Source organism: Protopterus annectens, chromosome 8.part1, assembly GCF_019279795.1.
Source record: "Protopterus annectens isolate FY-2018-M chromosome 8.part1, PAN1.0, whole genome shotgun sequence".
Taxonomy (NCBI): domain Eukaryota; kingdom Metazoa; phylum Chordata; order Ceratodontiformes; family Protopteridae; genus Protopterus; species Protopterus annectens.
In genome coordinates, this window is record NC_056742.1 from 109,273,789 (window position 1) to 109,293,679 (window position 19,891).

General features: G+C 40.8%; 1 protein-coding gene across 1 annotated transcript in view; it reads left to right on the top strand.

Annotated features, from left to right (window-relative positions):
- The window catches only part of TCF25 (transcription factor 25), an 848,985-nt gene that overhangs the window by 446,503 nt on the left and 382,591 nt on the right, over positions 1-19,891 (top strand). The window contains exon 15 of the mRNA XM_044081728.1: positions 18,813-18,903. Within this exon, the coding sequence (XP_043937663.1) occupies positions 18,813-18,903 (91 nt within the window). The remainder of the gene's footprint in view (positions 1-18,812; positions 18,904-19,891) is intronic.

Below are 19,891 nucleotides of genomic sequence, written 5' to 3' on the forward strand. Positions count from 1 at the left end.
AAATATTTCATCAGTTAGATAACACTACTTTTAAACTGACAGAAATGCGTGCTCTGTTTAAAAAGTACATTAATCTTGAGAAAGTCTGTTAAAACACAGTACTTCTAGCTTTAAAATAACTTTCCTGAAGAGGAAAGGAATAAAACATCATTAAAAGTAAGAAAATGGAAGCTTTGCCTCCATAGGGAACTTAACGGCCCAACTAAGGAAAGCACAAGATGTCCATCGATCCTCAAAAACCACTGAGATTCATATTGTTTGGTGGCAGTAAAGCTCTGAAGGGCTTTGATGCCAAACATGTCTTTTAGTCATCTGAGCTTGAGCTGTTTGACAGTTTGGCTGCATGGTGGGTGCACTGAAGCTTTGGAAGGTGGCCATCTGTTATCCTTGACAAGATATAACTCATATAGCTAAGACTACTGCAGAAGTGATCAATATAAAGAACATCAACATTTTTTGCATTTCTACTCTGTCATCAGTTTCTAATGTTAGGCAGGAAGAAAATTGTCAGATGCATACTGAAAAGCATTCAGGAATTCATCTTATTATGAAGGCTTATTAGAAATAAAATATTTTTCCTCCTTTGTACACCTCACCCTTCGCATTCCCCACCTGATGCTGTGAAGAATCACCCAAACCGTAATGCTTTTCTATGACTGGGCAATGTTTACAAATCCTCAGATGAATGGACACTTGTTCACTTGCTGTGGTCTGTTCTTCACCTGCTGTTTCCTTCTGTCCCTGACATGAACAGTTTTACACAGTTGTTTCATAAATATAAGGCCGTTTACATAAAGGTTTACTACAAAATGCACACTTTGTGTACATTTTCTGAATTCAAGAACATCCCTACCACAGTGCTTGTGCTTTCTATTCACTCAAAAAGTTACACCAACTCTACACATAGTGTACAGTTTCTGATAACCTTTATGTATATGGCCTGTAGTCTTATTAGAAGTGAAAAAATGCTTACATCTTGAGGGAACAAAAATACAATCTGAATGCTGTAAATGGTCTTTCGTAATTTGTTTATACATTCATCAAGTCTGTTGTGTATGTTATCTTGTATTCAACTAAAATCTTGCAAAACGTTATTTTTATCTTCTACTTTGCTATAATTCATATGAATTATGGCAGTGTTTTTTATTTTTTTTTTTTTTTGCATTTGAAGGTTGACATTTTGTCTGGAGTCTAATAATTTGTAAAATGCATGCTTTTACCATGAACAGAATAAAGACCTATCAATAAAGCTGTTATAGCTGTAAGCATGACAAAAATCCTTCTTCCCATTAAGAAAAAAGGTTGGTTAAACATGCCCACTGGGGGCTGTTAACAACTTAGCTTGTGAAAGTTCAGTGATTTTTCTGAAATATTTCTAGATGGCTACGGATGGCACCAGCATTATCAGGAATAAAATAGCAGCACTCCATCTGGATGAGTGCACATGTACCTCCTTTAAAGTCATGGATAAAGTCAAGTGCCATGCAGTTTTGCTGCACCACACTACACTTTGCAGTCAGTTCTTGGGTGATCAAATTAATACACTCTCAGAGGTGAGATTACTCAAATTCTCCAAGACCTAAGACAACCTCCTAAGCTTCCAGATAGACTTCACCACCCCATAAGCAGGTACAATAACTGCTCCAGAAATGACTGCATCATCAAGATGCATCTAAATATGCCCTTTAAAAACAGTATTATGGTTAATACAAGAGGCATTTATTTTTCCATCTGGGTTAGGAGCGTCTTTAGTGTCTCTCTTGTCACTAAAATTATAGATATTTCCTTCAGGTAAAATGGCTGTTATTTCATATAGGTGAAGTGACATGACCTACGTATCAACAACATCAGTCAGTGGGTAAACGAGGATATGCTTGATTTCCACAAATTTAGTATTCTTCATGTAATGCTGTCATGTCCTGCCCGCACCCCACCACATCATAGATATTCCAAATAAAATTGCAAGCACTAATTCCAGCAAAAAGAGTACTGTTTTTGCAATAGCAAACATGCCCTTTAATTGTCATTGATAGTTGAATCGGCATTACTGTAAATGATGTAGAAATGTCTATTATTACAGTGTTTAGCAAGAAAAATAAGACAAACTGTAATATGAAGCTCTGAATCAGTCAATGGTATAGGAATCAATAGAATAATACCCCATCATGTTCAGTAAGAATATGTGCACAAACCAATCATTTACTAATATTGAGGGTCTGTGACTAAGTATGCAAGACAGAAGAAAGAGTATTAGGATGCTATTTAGGTGTTCTTGATTCAGTGTTATCCAAACACTTGTCTCTGTTTTTAGCAAAGTGTGTATGTCTATTAGGAAATGATTTAGTACTTACAGTTCCAGTAGTTCCCGATGACATATTTAGAGTTCCAGATGGCAAAAAAATCACAGTCACTGTCCTGAAGATTGGTCCATAGGAAAAACTAACATGTTGGGTCTGGAGAGGGTTTTGAACAAACTAAATGAGGATGTTGAATTGGTTGTCCATAGTTCATGTGTAATCTATCACCAAATTATCTCAGCTCAAGACCTACAATTGCAGATGTCTTCAGAAAGGAAGGCCATTTGGATAAAGCAGTGTTTGTATCAGTGTCCAAAAGATGCAATGAATCTGCAGTGCTGGATTTAGAGATAAGAAAAAATATTGTCGAAGTTGAAGGCTCGCTAGAGTTTGTCAGACCAGGATGAGGTAGCAGTATTATATGATTTAACTTACTGATCTGGTAAATGGGATAGCTTAACTGCATTCACTTCCAGATGCAATCTGGATGGCAGATGTGGAATGAAGTTAGATGTCAAACAATTCACAGTTTGTTTCAGATTTGGTTTAGATGGCAAAATGCCACTGGGTGTTACTTAGGTTCATAGGAGGTTGCTAGGCTATTGGTCCTAAGGCCTTTATAAGCCTAGCCATGTTATAGCCTTGTTCCCTTATTGAACAGGTTGTATGGTCTATATTTGCAGTGCAAGTCTGTGATCAGCACCCACTACCCTTATCCATGAGGGACATAAGTAACGCCCCCAGGGTAAATTTGCAGTCTCCCATCCAGTTGCATAAGTTACTTTTAAATAGGGTCATTGACAAGCTCTGTTTTGCGTGAATTGGGAGTTTGTTCCAGAGGAGTGGCAATCTCTAGGAGACATGTCTGTCTCTCCAGTATATCCTGTTAATGTTGCAGGCTAGGTTAAATCCCTAGAGTGAGTGAATCTTGTCCCATATGACTTATGGATGTGCAGCATTTCCATTAAGAACAGGGTCCAAAACTGCTCTGTAGGCCAGGCACAAGTCACCTCTCAGCAGCCTACAAGATCAGAGTACAGGGACAGGGCCTTCAAGTCTGTCCATGTAGGTCATGTGTTGAAGGCCCTGAATTTTCTTGAAGAGAAACCTCTCGGGTCTCTCCAGCTGCTACAGGTGTCTGGTGAGGTACATACAGAAGGGAGCATTATGCTCTATTAGTGGTCTGATGAGGGATGAGTACAGGAGCGTTATGATATACTTAGCTCTGGATGCAATGCCCGTACATATGAGATGTGCAACATAGAAAGCCTTCCTTACCACTGTGGACACACAGTGATCGAAGTTAAGGTTGCTGTCAACCTGTTTTCCAAAATCTCTCCCCACAGGGTTTGAGCTAAGGTGGGGTACTATTAATATTGTAATTTTCAGGGACTTCCCTTTTGCCGAAAGGGATGATGCGTTTTTTTTTTTTTTGCATTTAGTTTAAGCGCATGGCTTTGGCACCAGTCATTTGTCTGCGTAAGCCCTTTTTGTAGTATATCATCATCATTGGGGGACACAGTGTGATTGCACTCCGTTTGCAGTCATCGGTGAACTTGGTAAGCCGCAGGCCATCTGTTATTGCCTGGATTTTTGTGAAATAGATTCTAAACAGTCGGGGATCTGGCAGAGATCCTTGTGGTGCACCAGTGGCAGCTGGTCTGCTGGTAGAGATGGAATCCCCAACTTTGACTGTATGCCTTTTATCGGTGAGCCAGTTGGCTACCCATCTAGTGACGTATAGGTTAATTCCAGGCTGGAAGAGTTTCTCAATGATGCCTGAGGTGGGGGATTGTATCAGAAGCCTTGGCTAAGTCAAGATAGGCTTTATGTACTGTTTTGTGTTCATCCAGGGCTTTGGTGACATGCTCAAAGAAGTCCACCAGGTTTAAAAAGCATGATCTACTCGTAAAGCCAAATTGGGTCGGGTCAAGAGTTTGAAGGTCACCTATGTCTTTGTTGATAAGGTCCATGATGATTCTCTCTATGGCCTTGCAGATAAGGCTGGTTAGGTTTATGGGTCTATAGTTCCCAGGGTCTGTTGATGGACCTCCTTTGTGCAAAGGAATTACTGTTGCTGTTTTCCTCTCTGCTGTGACAAAGCCATTACTTAGATTGTGGTTGAAGAGAGTGCCAAGTGGTTCCACTAGGTCCTGTTTTAGACCATTTTGTAAGCATCTTGGGGTGTTATCCAGTGCCATAGAGGCTGTGTTTTTGGCCATGGAGAGTTCAGTTATGACCTGCTCTTTGGAGATCGTAGGTAAGGACTGGTAATAGGTGTGCCTTGGGGTATGTCTGATTGATGGGGGGGGGGGTAAAGTTGGCACCAAATCTGCCTTCTAGCAGGTTGGTGATGTCCGTCCTCAGGGTCAGTCTGAGTGGTACTGTCCATTACTACTTTGGCCAAAGCCTGGGCCTTCCTTTTTAAATTTCTGACATAGCTAACAAATGCCTTGTGATTGTCCTTAGTTAGGGATGCTAGTTTAGCTTTGTAATTGGCTTTAGAGGGCGTTACATGATATCCAATTTGTTTGTTCAAGCTGCGGGGGTGGGTGTCCTTCCTTTGCCGAGTTCTGTCTTGTTCTTAGACATTAGTTTCTTTATTTTGTTGTATAACCTATTTATGAGTGATGTCCACCATGGTGGCTTGTTTTTGTTGTGAGGATCTTGTTTTGATCCGTTCAGGTGCAGCCGAGTATGTACATTTATTTAGGTGTTTATACAGGGCATTTGTGTAGAACTCTGTATATGCCATTGCTTAGGAAGCTATGGTTTGCTTTGGAGAAATGTTTCATCCTATTTGCTGTTGGGGGGGGGGGGGGTCAGGTATGGTCATTCGAACAAGGCTTATGATCAGACTTTACTAAGGAGAGCAACACACAAGGGGGTAGTGCAGAGACCACCTGTGTTGCTGAGCACTAAGTCTAGGGCTATCTGTTCTAGAGCATTTGTATTAACAAATGCCAGGAACCTTAAGGTGAGTGTGTTTGTGCTCGTATATGACTCCCAGTCAATGGAAGGATAGGTGAAATCGCCCATGACCAAGATGTTTGGCTGTATAGTGAGCGACTCAAGTAGGTCCAGGTAGGCAGAGTGGTTCTCTTGGTTCATGGTGGGGGACCTATAGCTAACAGTGATATGGAAGGGGGTTTTACCTACAGTTAATTGGACTTGGAGTAGCTCTAGGGAGTTGTACTGTTTGACTCCGTTGAACACAACCAGCCACAAACAAATTTACCTAGGTTTCGTCAGACTTCTTCAGAATACAAATGACTGAAGAAGTCTAAAACGAAACCTAGGTAAATTAATTTGTGGCTGGTTGTGTTCCACGGAGTCAAGTGCTGGTCCCTGTTTTATGTTCTGGTGGACTTGTTCTTTGTTGTAATAATGGAGAGTCGTACTGTTTGACCAGTGTTGAGGTGTATTTGTTTTTAATGAAGATGGATACATCTCTGCCTTTGGTTCTTTCATGTTTCTTTTGAGGTTTGAACATTTGGAAGGCATTTGTAGTCTTGCATGACTAGGTGCTCTCTGCAGCCTTGAATCATGTCTCTGTGACTGCACAGACATTGACATCTTCCAAGGTAAGTCTTGCTTCCAGTGAATTCAGACTCCTAGCATTAAGCAGCATAACTTTCATTTTGTCTCTAGTGGATTGTTTTACATTTGGAATTTGCAATAAAGTTGGTACTGTCCAAGCCGAGGAGTTATTGTGTATTGCCTTCAGTACCAGCCTTTTGGTGTTTGAATTGTTGGAGCTGTTTGGTGGTGTTACATTTGGAATTTTGCTATGACATTGCTTAAAAAGGCACTATGGGGGAAGCAAGTACCTTTGCCAGTAACAGAAAGCCAAGAGGCAACAGGTGAAGACCATCTCTGGCAAAGCAGCATAGTCTGTTGAACATATCTTCTCAGGCTGACAGATACCCACCTGCATTGCCTTCAGAAGCTAACCCAATTGTTGAAGTCAGTAATTTTTTGTTTATATTGAGGCATCATCCAGGTGAAGGTAGAGTGCTGCTTAGGGCTAGGGATATATCTGCCTAGGACTCACAATCTGAGAGCTCAATGATGTCTCTCTTCATATAGTCCAGTGAGGTACGTCACAAGTCATTCACTCCAACATGGACTATGACAGAGTGATAACAGCACTTGTTCTTGAAAGACTTGAGTGTGTGTGTGATCTGATGGATGCTGGCACTTGACAGGCAACTGACCATGACCTTCTCTTTGTCTCTCACTATGGAGTTGCTTGTGACCAAGGCATTTGGTTTTGAGGTGTTTTGCCTTAGGGGCTTATTGGCTGAGACACTGTTGTGTGTATGTATAGTGGATTCTGTTGGGTCTGCAGTTAATACCGATGTGATGATGGGTGTATGTGTTGTGAGCTTGTGTGCAAGAGATGGTGTGTGCGCTGACAACCCGTTTGCTTTCCGATTTGTTATGTGAGAGAACTGATTCCAAATTGATAGTATAGATACATGTCTCACAAGTTGTACTTGTTTGTTTTGAGAGTAACTGATTGTCAGTATACATGGGCATCCTCAAACAATGTAGCAGTTATCTTAGGATGACCATGTTAATCAGGCTGGATGGAGAAATGGTGGGAAACTGGTATATACTGTCCATCCATTACGACAGGTATATACTGTCTATCCATTATGACAGGTGTATAATATAGTAACTTCCGGATGCACCGATGTTCCTGTTATTTCATCTGGTTATGTAGGCAATAAGTAGTTTTGGTTCATGTGATCTGATGTCAATGAGATCTTCACTGAACTCATCGCAAGGGAATGTCTTTTTGACATGTGACACATGGATCCAGGTAGAGAAGCCCTCACAACGGATGATAGTAGCAGTTATCAGCAAAACCGAGTATGGTACTTTCTATTTGGGACTAAGTGAGTTTCTTTGGGAATGTACTTTAATATTGACAGTGTCTGTCTTGTAGATCATGATGGTCATGGTGCGTAGGACTTTGGACTGCATACAGAACAACACTGTGGTATTTCTGCAAAATAGAATGCTGCAATACAAAAGCATAGATTCATCAACATCTTGCAATTCTAAATTCTTAGGGAGAGGTGTAGCAGGCATTCCCATGGATCTGCCCATGAGGTTTTCATGAGGGGACAATTTTCTAGTAGTACTAAGTGCACTTCTAATACTAATACTACTACTGCTTCTGGCCACTTGAAACCAGTTTCCTCACAAACTTCATCTAACCTAGTCTTTAATGTCTGATTGGTTGTCTTCACTAATCTTGAAGCTTGTGGTTTATAGAAACAGTGAAACTGCAATTTAACGCTCAAGATTTTGCAAGGTAGCTGTATTACCTGGCTAGTAAAATGAGCGCCAGATTAACTAGAATAGTTCTTGTAGCAGCACTCTATGCTTTTTCTTGTGCCTTTTTATACTGTCTGAGAGACTGTTCATTACTGTTAAACTTGCTGCAAAAGTAACTTTGAACTAAAACCATTTAGTTATGCCAAGCAATCAACAAATCTGTCAGTTTTCAAGACATGCTTTTGTAATAGCTTGCATTATTTTTTACCAGCTGTCTGGCCCTCTTCTAATTGCTTTTATGATGATTAGTTTCTTCATTCTGTTTTCAGACTTATTCTAGTGAGCCCTGAAAGATGGCTGCCAATCATAGCTTTGAAAAATACCCCACTGTTAAATGTGAAGATCACAACAGTAATGTAATTATACTGTTTGAGGCGATTGTCGCTGGCACTCTGAGCTAGTCATCCTGAGACATAAGTGCATACCAGGCTAATGACCACTGAGGTCTTTTTAAGACTAGCCATGCGTCCAGTTCTGCTGAAGTGGTTACTGTTTGGGTGTTTAATTTTCTCCCTAAACAAATTCTTTACTTTTTTTTTGTCAGTCCTAGGTAAAGATCCTGCAGTGATTAAAGGAAGCCCTATAAAGGTTGACTAAAAGTGTACCTGAAGAAGGTCTATCTAGATACTACAGTCTGGGTGGGAAATGGATTCTCCACATTTCCTCAGTACTAGCAGTGATGAAATGCAGTTTTGTAAGACCCCAGTGCCAAGCAATTTAATATGAGCAATGCTAAATTTAAAATGGTTGTATATCTTCCTGTAGGATAAAATCCCCCTATCACCATGAATCACTGTAACAGTAGTTAAACAGTAATTTAATTTTTAGTAGCAGCTAATGGTTTTGTTCAGGGGGCAACCTTTCACCCCCCACACCCTTACCCCAGATGTGGATGAATGCTTAATTATTCTCAGTGTGAGGATGCTTCACCTTGTAGATGGGAGCTATATTTATTTTTATAGTAAGAGCACATTGCACTGCTCATTTAACTCTGAGTGAGAAAAATGGAGTAGATTGGTGTAGCAGTCTACCATTATGGGGAGTACATTAGGGTTTCTCTTCTGAAAATTTTTATTTCATTCATATATTAAAAAAATATTATTTTGATAATCAATTATTCTGATACTTTTTTAATTGATGACATTTAGCAACATATAATTTCACCCTAGGAAAGTATGTGCTGTTGATGGACAGGCCAAATATGTGAAACTCCTGGCAAATAAATGTCATCATAGTATCTCAGTGGTAGCACAGCCTTCCTTAAGCAGTTGACTGCTTTGAAGAGAAATACCTTTTCATTTCTTTCGCAACCAGAATGAGAAGGAGAGCAGGTGAAGAAAAATGAAAAAGATTCTGTAGCCTGTGACCAGATCTTCTGAATCAAAATGTATTTTTTTCTCTCTAGGGCTAGATATAATTGGAGTCCCCTCGGGATTCATCAGTGAACCATGGCTAAAATCTACTTTGAAATGAAAGATTGCTTTGATGTAGTTACATATGGTGTAATGAGAAGGTTGTATGGCAGCATAAATATTCCTCCTCTGTGTGTGTGAATGGTCTATGCAAGAAGGCTGCCATATGTTTTTAGGGGAAAGAAATAGGCCTGGCAGGAGTGACTGCATAAAGCTTAATCCGAGCTCATAGACTGTAAATGCCACAGATATTTGCACTAAGAATTTTACAGAAGTAATGTGATTGGGGAAGGGCTCAGTGATGCAGCACTTAAGGTTGCTGCCTTACAGCATTTGGTTCTCAGCTGTTTTGCCTTCTTGTGAAAGTTTGCATGTCTGTGTCTGCATGGATTTTGACTAATTTGCTTTCCTCTTTTATCCCACATACTAGCCATAGATGAATTAGTGATCCTCCACATTGCCTATAGATGTAAGGTGTGTGTGTGTGTGTGTGTGTGTGTGTGTGTGTGTGTGTGTGTGTGTGTGTGTGTGTGTGTGTGTGTGTGTGTGTGTGTGTTCTTCAACAGACTGGTGTCCCATCCAGGATTGGTTTCAGTATCTTGTACTCAGAGAGGTGGGATAAGCTCCTGCCACCTTGAATTAGTTAAACCAGGTGACTAGAGAATGAAAGAATAAGTGGATGAACGTCTCTGCTTGTAAGATGAGATATTGTTGAACCTCATCCAATTTGTTCCCTGTCATTGACAACAAGGCTGCTTAATGGGGTCAGATTCAACTAGAGGGAGACTGCATCCAGGCAGACATGGAGGTTGCTTGACCCCTGCCATCCTTAGGACCACTAGTCTTCTCTGCAGCCATTTGTTCACAGTGGCATGTTGATCCCCTGCTATAGACTATGCAACTTGCAGCCCAAGACTAACAGGAGAGATCCATTATGACTCTTCTCTGCAATCTTTTACTCATCTAATGGCTCACTACATCCTTGTTACTGTCAATCTTCTGTACATTCCAAGGACGTACAAGGAAGCGCTTGTGTGTAGGGAGAGCCAGGAATTCCTAATAGGCCTTACGCCATCGCCAAGGTGGTTGACATGAGCATGCATATTGCTGTCTTCCCTTCATTCATGCATTCTTCCACATGTGCTACTGATGTCTACTGTGAGTGGCTTGACATCACCAAGTTCACAACCCCAGTCTGGCTGTATTTCAGTACCTTACACAACAAAAAAAGAGGTCCACTGTGGTAAACTGTGTCAGATAGTAATCCAGCAAGCAAACTATGTTCCAACTGAAATTTAAACAAAGGACTCAAGTTTATACCGAGTGGGACTAATGACATTTCAGATGCATTGACTGATTTAAATTCATTTTTCAAAAACTTGAATTTGAAAATGCTTTTTAAAGATCCTGTTGTGTTAAGCAACAGGGTATGTAAAAGGGCAAGTACCTTCATTCCTTACAGTTGCCCAGTTGTGACAGCCTTCCATGATTTATGCGAGGCTGAGCTTAGGCAGCTATATGAAACTAGAAAGCCGTGAAAATTTTATAATTTGACTTTTGATGAATTTACTGCATTGACAGATTTAGAAAATGAGCATGATTTGATTATCAAACAGGCAGACACAGGAGGGACTATTGATGTTCTTCGTGTTTCACTGTTGCAGTCATCACATCTGCCTGCAGGTAGCCCTCAGCCAGCCTGAATACCAGAGTCTTCAAATTTCTGCGTCGGATGCTGTCGCTTCTTCCATGACGTCAGGTCATCAGGCGTATAAAACATGCAGCCGAGGCCATTACATCAGTCTTTCTTGCCTAGCGGTGCCCGAAGCAGAAGCAGTTCACAAGTGCCGGTCGGCCGACTCCTGAAATTTTCGTTTTCGATTTTCAGACCTGAAGTCCTCAAAAAGATAAGTACCCCATTGGGGATCCTTTTTTCTTGTTCTAACCGATGTTAGAAAAATAACAATTGTCTTGCCTGTGGAAAGCAAATACCTCATAGAGATTTTCATTCTTACTGCGTCACCTGTTTAGGTCCAGACCACGACGTCCGTTGCTGTCAGTTTTGTGCCTTGTTCAATGCCCAAACTATTCATCGCCGGGTTATTTTTGTAGCTAAATACTTTCATTCTCGATCTCCGTACTCTATGAAATGGCTTTAAGCCATCTGACAACTGATCTGAAAAAACGTAAAGATAAAGACAGAGACAGACCGCATAGGTCCAAAACTGCCGACGATGCTTCCATTAAGCTAGTTGCCAGTTCACCAGTACTCAGTGAGACGCTTTAGCAGCCCTTGATACCCATTACCACAGATTCGCAGGCCTCTACTGAGACCCATTCGGAGTCTGATATGCTACGCGATGCTTCTTTGACTATGGAACCTGCAGATGTCTCTGTCCTGGATGGATCTGGAGCCACTGTGCATGCACCGGCTTCTGAGGGTGTATTCAGGCCTACCGATTTTCATATTACATTGACTTATTTTCAAGATAGAAATGCCGAATTCCTCAGGCCTAAAGCTCGCACTACGCCTAGAAAACAGATGACCAAACCGCATACTCAGGCCTGTATGCCTCAAAAACAAATGATTAAAATGGCTGAAGACCTTTTTACCTTAATTAGGGGAAGCCAGCCTTTCCCCCTCTAAGAGACCTAGAACTGATTTTCTTTCCGATTCTTCTGATCAGGAATCTGATATTCCTGTTCCTTCTGACTACCAGCATTTACCCTTATCTACTTATGAGGATTCTGATGCAGAGGATTCCATTCCCTCTGCTTCCCCTCCAGAAGATTTTTCTTTTGGTGAAACCTTGCATACCTTAGGGAGAATTTCCGCTGGGAAGGCCAGGACTATTCTGAGTCCAAAAAGAGACTTGGGGAATTTTTACTACTGCCTCAACACAGGCCTCTAGCTATCCCTCCAGTTCTGGAGATTATAGATGATGTTTTCTTGGAATCCAGCCTTGCCTCCAGCTCTCAGGAAACCTGACAGGTACTACAGAGTACCTGACTCTCACAAATTCCTCTTCAAGAATCCCACTGCGGATCCAGAAACCATTTCCCAAGGACCAAAAGGCATTAAGGCTACTACTGCCAAAAACCCTACACCTTCTGATAGGGACTCAAGAGCTTTAGGCAGACTGGGTAAGAAGGTACACACTTCAGCTACTTTGTCTATTAGGGCTTTAAATTGCCAGTTTCATGTGTTAAAGTATCAGCAGCATATTATGAGACTACTAAAACAGAAAATTATGTTAATTCCTTACTGTGCTGAACACAGAGGTAATGCATTCTGCTGAACAAGTTGGTAAACATACTTTGCAATGTGGTTTTGATGCTTTGGAAGCATCTTGCAGCTCTGCTGTCACTGCGTCTGTACTTAGAAGGCCTGCTTGGCTTAAGGAACAAAACTTGCCAGATCATGTTAAAGCTAAATTACTGGATGCACCCTTAAACCAAGACTGCCTTTTTGGCAACAGACAAAGTCCTCCAAAGGATAGCGGAAAAAGCTAAATCTATGCAAACTGTTAACGATTTCTTACAAGTACAGCCGCCTAGATTCAGCAGGCATTGGCCTTCAAAGAACTGGTCTTTTCCAGTCCCTTCCAGGCCTTCTCAGCCCAAACCTAGGAGCAGCAGACCACCAAGACTTTAGTCACAGGCTATGCACAGATATAAGCAGTGGGGGGGCTCCCCCTTCCAAAGCAGAGAGTAGTAAGCCACCCCGCTATGGAAAAATGGCACAATGACTTATCCTTAACTCTTCCAAGCCCCGCTCAACTACTTGCTCCCTTAGGAGGAAAGCTCACCCTGCATGCAAAAACTGGGAACTCGTTACCCAGGACAAATGGGTATTAAACATATTTTCCCTAGGATACAGATTCCACTTCCACTCATCCAACCCCAAGTGGATGGCCAGACCTCCCCCAAATCAGTGGGCAGAGGCTCAAAAACAAATTCTCTCTCTGTCTTCACTATCTGGGCTATTTAGCCTGTCCCAGCAGAAAAAAGGGGACAAGGTTTTTATTCAAGACTGTTCCTGGTTCCCAGAAAAGAAAACTCCTGGCATCCTATCCTGGACCTGTCTATTCTCAATACCTTTCTGGTGGTTCCAAAATTCAAAACGTTAACTCTTCAACAGCTTTTTCCTATGCTAGCCAAGGATGCCTGGCTGGCAACCCTAGACTTAAAAGTAGCTTACCTGCACATCCCAATAAGGGAATCCTGCAGACAATACCTACTTTTCAGGGCAGACTCCATGCATTATCAGTTGTCTGCACTTCCCTTTGGCTTATCTACTGCGCCCAAGGTATTCACAAAGTGCCTAGCTCCAGCCATTACATTTTGCAAGCAGAGAAAGATTCAAATTTACCCATACTTGGACGATTGCCTGACTTGCTTTTACAACACCTGGCATTTGTAAAGAGACTTCTAACCTCACTGGGGTACACCATCAACAAGAAGAAATCACACACAGTACCCTGCCAACAGATTGTATTCCTGGGAGCAAGCTTGAATACAACTTCCCAGATCGCATTCCTCACTCCAGAGAAGCAAGTTTATTTGACAACCTACTGGCCACATAAACCCAGCTCTCTGCAAGGAAAATCCTGCAAGCCCTGGGGTACATGGCCTTTTTCATTCTGTTAATTCCATATGCAAGACTGCATATGAGGAAACTTCAGTGGTATCTAAAAAGTCTATGGTGTCAACATTCTCAGGACCTAGAAACAATGATTCCTATCATTCCTTGTCTAAGGGTAGAGTTCCTTTGGTGGGCAGAGGCCTGTTACCATAACAAGAAACTCCCTTTCTCTCTACTCCCTGCCGCCCAAACCCTTGCAACAGACGCATCAGACTATGCGTGTGGTTCCCACATGGCAGGGCAGTGCATTCAGGGCAAATGGAACCCAAAACAGATGCACGTGCATATCAATCAAAAAGAAATGTTAGCTGTACAGAATGCTCTGACAGTCTTCAAAGACGTTATTCTTCCAGGACAACTATTGGTAAAGATAGACAACACCACAGTTATGTGGTACATAAACAAGCAGGGGGGAACCCATTCCTACCCACTCTGCAGACTAGCCATGGCTCTGTGGAACACAGCCTTGAACTACCAAGTGAACCTGCAAGCTCAATTCCTGCCAGGCAAACTAAATTCACTTGACAAACTGAGTTGAATAAAAACTGTAAAAAAACAAAGGTGGATACGCTCCAGGCACCAATGGACCACTCTGTAGATGAAACATAATCACCAGAAACTATAGGAATCCAATACGTTATTGGATTCCTATTGTTTCTGGTGACTATTTTTCATCTACAGAGTGGTCTGTTGGTGTCTGGAGCGAATCCACCTTTGTTTTTTTTTTTTACAAACTAAATTCACTAGCAGACAACTTAAGCAGAAATCTCATAGACGCACACGAATGGAAACTGGAACCCAAAATATTCAAGCTGTTGAACAAATGGGGGACACCAGAGGTAGACCTGTTTGCCTCCCCTCAGAACTACCAGTTGAACAATTTCTGCACCAGAACTTCCCACAGTCAAGTATGGAGAGTGGATGTCCTGTCTTTTACCTGGGAAACTTCTCTATTTATGCCTTTCCCCCTCTGCCTCTCCTCTCGAAGGTTCTACTAAAGATGAAACAGGACAAGCCAAGGACAATACTGATTGCCCTAGACTGACCATTCCAGCACTGGTATCCCCTTTTGCACAGTTTAACAGCGCTACAGCCATGGCAGACCCCCTCCTTGCTGTCACAGTAGGTCGGCCAGATTTCTGCACCTTCCGCTTCAAATCCTGAACCTTGCAGCCTGGCTATAATTCTCTGAGCTCACCCCTAGTAGCCCTTATTAAGCAGGTGCTGGATGTCATTCTTGAGGCAAGGAGCCAGAGTATTAGAAAATCCTACTCAGAAAACTGGAAAAGATACTGTTCCTGGAGCCAGGCCCTGGGGAGAGGCACAACGGTGCCCAGCTTACCCTATATTCTAGATTATTTAACAAATGCTCCACAAGGGCCCATCTTTCTCTTCATTTAAGATTCACGCCTCTACCATTTCAGCACATTATAATACTGAGCCACCTTCTTCTCTCATCCCCTGCTAAAACAATTCCTTAGAGAGGCCAAAAATTTAAGGCTCCCCCCACAGGAGAGCTCCCACTCCAGCCTGGGACCTTAATTTTGCATTGGAAAAACTCACTCTTCCCCCTTTTGAACCAGCTGCTACAGCATAACTGAAATTCATTTCCTGGAAAACGGCCTTACTTCTAGCCATCACTTCAGCAAGAAGAGTGTCTGAACTGCAGGTCCTCATGGCAGTGGAACCTTTATTATCTTCCATGCAGACAGGGTTTCCTTCAGGACTAATCCATCCTTTATGCCCAAGGTGGTGTCTAGTGTGGCTCTTAACCAGTCCATTCATTTGCCTACTTTTTTCCCTAATTCTCAAAATAAGGGAGAAAGGATACTGCATTATATGGATGTGCACAGACAGCTTAGATTCTATTTGGACAAAACTAAGCCTCTCAGAAAATCTGACCAGCTGCTAGTTAGTTTTTGCTGCAGGGGGAAGGCCATTTCAAAGCAATCCATTTACAAATGGATAGTCCATTGCATCCATTTCTGCTACAAGCACCACGGAAAACCTACCACACGGGGGATAAGATTACATTCCACCATGGCTGCATTTATTTCTACAGCACTTCTCAGAGGAGTCCCTACCAAGGACATCCTAGAAGCTGCTACCTGGAGCTCTGTACATACTTTCACCAAGCATTATACCACCTGCCTATTTTTTCTAAATCCCGAGCTGGATTTGCCACAGCAGTCTTACAGGGCCTGATTGCTAGCCCCAATGCTCTTTAACTGCCTCCACCCTTCCTTAATTTTGGGAATCAACCAAAATGTGATGACTGCAACAGTGAAACACTTAAGAACATAGTACAGTTGTGTACACTTTCCATAAATGTAGATGTTCGAGTGTATTCACTGTTGCCGTCCTGGTTACCCTCCCTCCATCCCCCTGACTTCTCTTGGCTCTACCTTTCCTTCTTGTTTGGCATATATTATACCATGTGTATTTGCTTTTTCTGGGGGTGTTGCATACCATATAATTGCTTCCTATTGTGGGGGCACCTGACATCTGGGGCAAGAAAAACTGATGTAATGGCATTGGCTGCATGTTTTATACCCCTGATAGCATAATGTCATGGACGAAGCAACAGCATCCGACACAGAAATCTGAAGACTCTGGTATTCAGGCTTTGATGAGCAACCATAGTTGCAGGTGGCAGGAGTTGTCATGGGTGCGCCCATGGCAAATACATATGAAAATCTTGTTTTGAATCAGTGGGAGAGTAAATTTGTATTGGAGGCTGACCGATATATTGACCCAAATGTGTTTTTTGGGTCTATATTAAAAGCCTGAAAGTCAGTAACATCGAAGCTATGTACATCGACACATAAAGGTCGATGCACGTAAACATCGAAACACGTAAACAGCGAAAATCACAACTACAAACATGTTTGTAAGCCAGCAGCGTGCTCATGGGGATAAGGAAATATATCCTTTTCCCCAATGTAGTGCGGTCTTGGAGTTGGTATATTTAAGTAGGGGGGGGTGTGGTGGGTACCCGTGCAAAAGTGGGTTAAATTCTGTTTTTAATGTTGGTGCTAACATACCTGTAAGGCACTCTTTGTTGACGTAACTCGTTCGGCGTTGTGATTTTCGCCATTTACGTGTTTCGATGTTTATGTAAATTGACTTTTATGTGTCTATGTACATAGCTTCGATGTTATGGACTTTCAGGATTTTAATATAGACCCTGTTATTTTACAAAAGATTTGTAGATTATTGTTTTTTAATATGGAAAGGTGATGAGCGGAGTGTAATTATGTGAAATACTTAGAAAATACAACTAACCTCCTACAGTTTAAATTGATTTGTTCATCAGAAAGAATTATTTGGACATGCAGTTAGATAAGATTATGGAAGTCATACAGACCAGTGCCTATAAAAAATCTGTACATATTAATATATATAGTCGTAGGCATAGTATGCATGCTCCACATACATTTAAAGGAATTATTAAAAGTCAGTTTAGTAGAATTAATAGACTGAATATGGATGAAGAGGTATGCATCCGACAAATGGATGAGATGGACTCTAAATTTCCTGATAGGGGGTACAACAAGACTATGATATAGTAAAGTGAGTGATGTAATTAAAGGGAGGGCAGATAAGATGGGCCCACATTTTAGTTCCAGGGATGATATTGTATGAAACATAACTGGTAGTTCAAGAGCAAATAAATTAAGGTATGTTACTATGTATAATAATAGGATGCAGGATGTAGAACATATCACACAGAAGAATTGGAATATATTTTTAACTATGCCCGAGCTCCGAAAGTTTCTTAGTGAACAACCTGGTTTTGCTTATAGAAATGGAAGAAATCTGAGAAGGTGGTTATGTTATAAAGACATGATGTCTTAAGAGAAATTATCGTAGTTTAAGGCAAGGGACATACCTGTGCCTTAACTGTAGTTGCTGTAGGGTACGTCCTTACTGATATCCTATAACCAAAGTCCAGTATGTTTTTAGTTGCTATGCCAGTTGTAATACTATGCAAATTGTTTATCTGGCTACCTGTGTACAATGTGCTTCCTTTTATGTGGGAAAATGCAATAGAAAGTTGAAGGAACATAATATTGAACACAAAACAGAAATTGAGAGGCATTATAACGAAAGTGCTACTAAAACATGTCAGAGAATGCTTTGGGGCATTTATTTAAGAGTAACTAAGGTAGTGTATAGAACTATAATAGGGGAGGCGATATCCATAATAATTTAGAGAACATAGAATATTCTTGGATTTTGAGACTAAAAGCAGATGTACACCCTGGATTAAATAATGCAGTGAGTTTGAAACCTGTTTTATATAAAAAAAAATTTAATGTTGCATTAATAGCATATTTTTTTAGTCAGATTGTTTTAATATGAATTGAGTTTTGGTTTTCATGGCTGTGTCGTATGACGTATGTGTTTTACTATTTAAATGGGTCTTTTAAATTGTTTTTTGAAAGTACTGAAGAAGGGGTAACCTGAAATCTTTGTTCTTGAAAGTGGGGATACCCATTTTACTAAGGTTGCAGAGTGTTTGCGTGTTCGGTTAGTTTTTCTTTTATTCAATACTTTGCAAGTTACTTATTGGATGGTAATAAGATGGCCAGTGGCACCTATTCCTCTCATCTGGCTGCACAAGCTGGCATCACCCACTGATATGGTTCTGGAACTCTGGTGAAATTCAGGGCTTTATCTTTCTGCTTGTGTCATTGCTGCACTATTTGCATTATATCGAGCAATGCTTCTTTATTCTTTGTAAAGGGCCTTGTTGCCTTCATTAACCTCCATAAACAACACTTTTTTGTAGTGCTGCACAACATAGATGGGTTAAGGGTGGCACTTCCCCTACTTTACAATAGCATAATAGAAAGAAGTTTCATATTGCTTTGAAGTGCTCATGCTTCTGTAGTATTCCCAAAATGTATTTACACAGTTGCAATACATGCACGTAATAACACCAGTATGTGTACTTTTACTTTGAACACAATTCTTGCACAGTGTGTTTTCATCTTTACAACACAAAGTGTAAATGTATTAAGTAATGAGCAAACACAGATCACATGCATGTTTAACAAATCATATTTGTACCCTAATATTTTGTTTTTCCTTTTCATCTGAAAGCCGTAGGCTACGTTATCAAAGTGCTCCAAGGAATATCCATCGGCACATAATCTTGTCAGAGATTCAAGAGGCTATAGCAGCTTTGCCTTTGGTAAGTACAACAGTAAAATGTAGAACTGAGAATTTTCCCATTAACTTGGATAGCCTATTTAGCAAAGCTGTGTTACACAGAACCATTGCATATTTTAGGTGGCAGACCCTTGAGCAGAATTTGATAAAGTAGTCGTGAGGAAGATGGTAACGTGCTGGAAAGTGTTGCTGTTCTTCCAAAGACAAATGCATGAAAACTGATTTAGCTGTATTAAAGCAGTTTCAAGTTAAAATGTAATAACTTGTAAAAGTAAAAGAAAAATATTTAAGTGTTTTTTCAAGAAAAGTATTAAACGTTATGTAATTGCATTTGTTGCTGTTTTGAAAATGTATTGCTATATAAAGTTTTTGACTGTGCGAATGTGTGTGATTCTGGCTAGGTCACATGAAGAGGATATTGTATTTAGACAATAGCTTGCTGAGATATTTACACCCTCCCCCAAAGAAGGTAACTGTGGAAAGAGGATGGGCATTTAAAATTCAAACTGATCCATGGCAAATCCTGTTTGGAGGCTGGGCTGTTGGCTAATTTTAAATTAGTTAAAATTACTGAAGCTACTGCAGTTTGCCTTATGAAGGCACACCTTTACAGAGAATGCTACTGCTTGTGAGGGCTCTGAACATTCTAATTTGGACATAAAACAGCAATAACATGGTATTGCTCTTTAGTCAAAAGCAAATAGTTTCTAATTTAGATGTTATATATTTTTTCCTGAACTTTATCAGTACATTTTCATTGTCATTTTCCTGAGCAAGTTTGATACTGTCTGCAAATTTATTGTAATGGGATTGTATCAACATTTTTTCCAAGTAAGGAATTTTATTTAAATGTAACCGTTTATAGTTATTTTTATCTTGTAACTTTGAGTTTATACATTTTGCTACTAAAACTGTAACTTTGGACATCTTCCCTTCAAAGTGTTGCTGCTTAACCTGTTGCGACCATTAAGTTATTCAGAGGCCTGTTTATTTCAGGGTGCGACAATGTG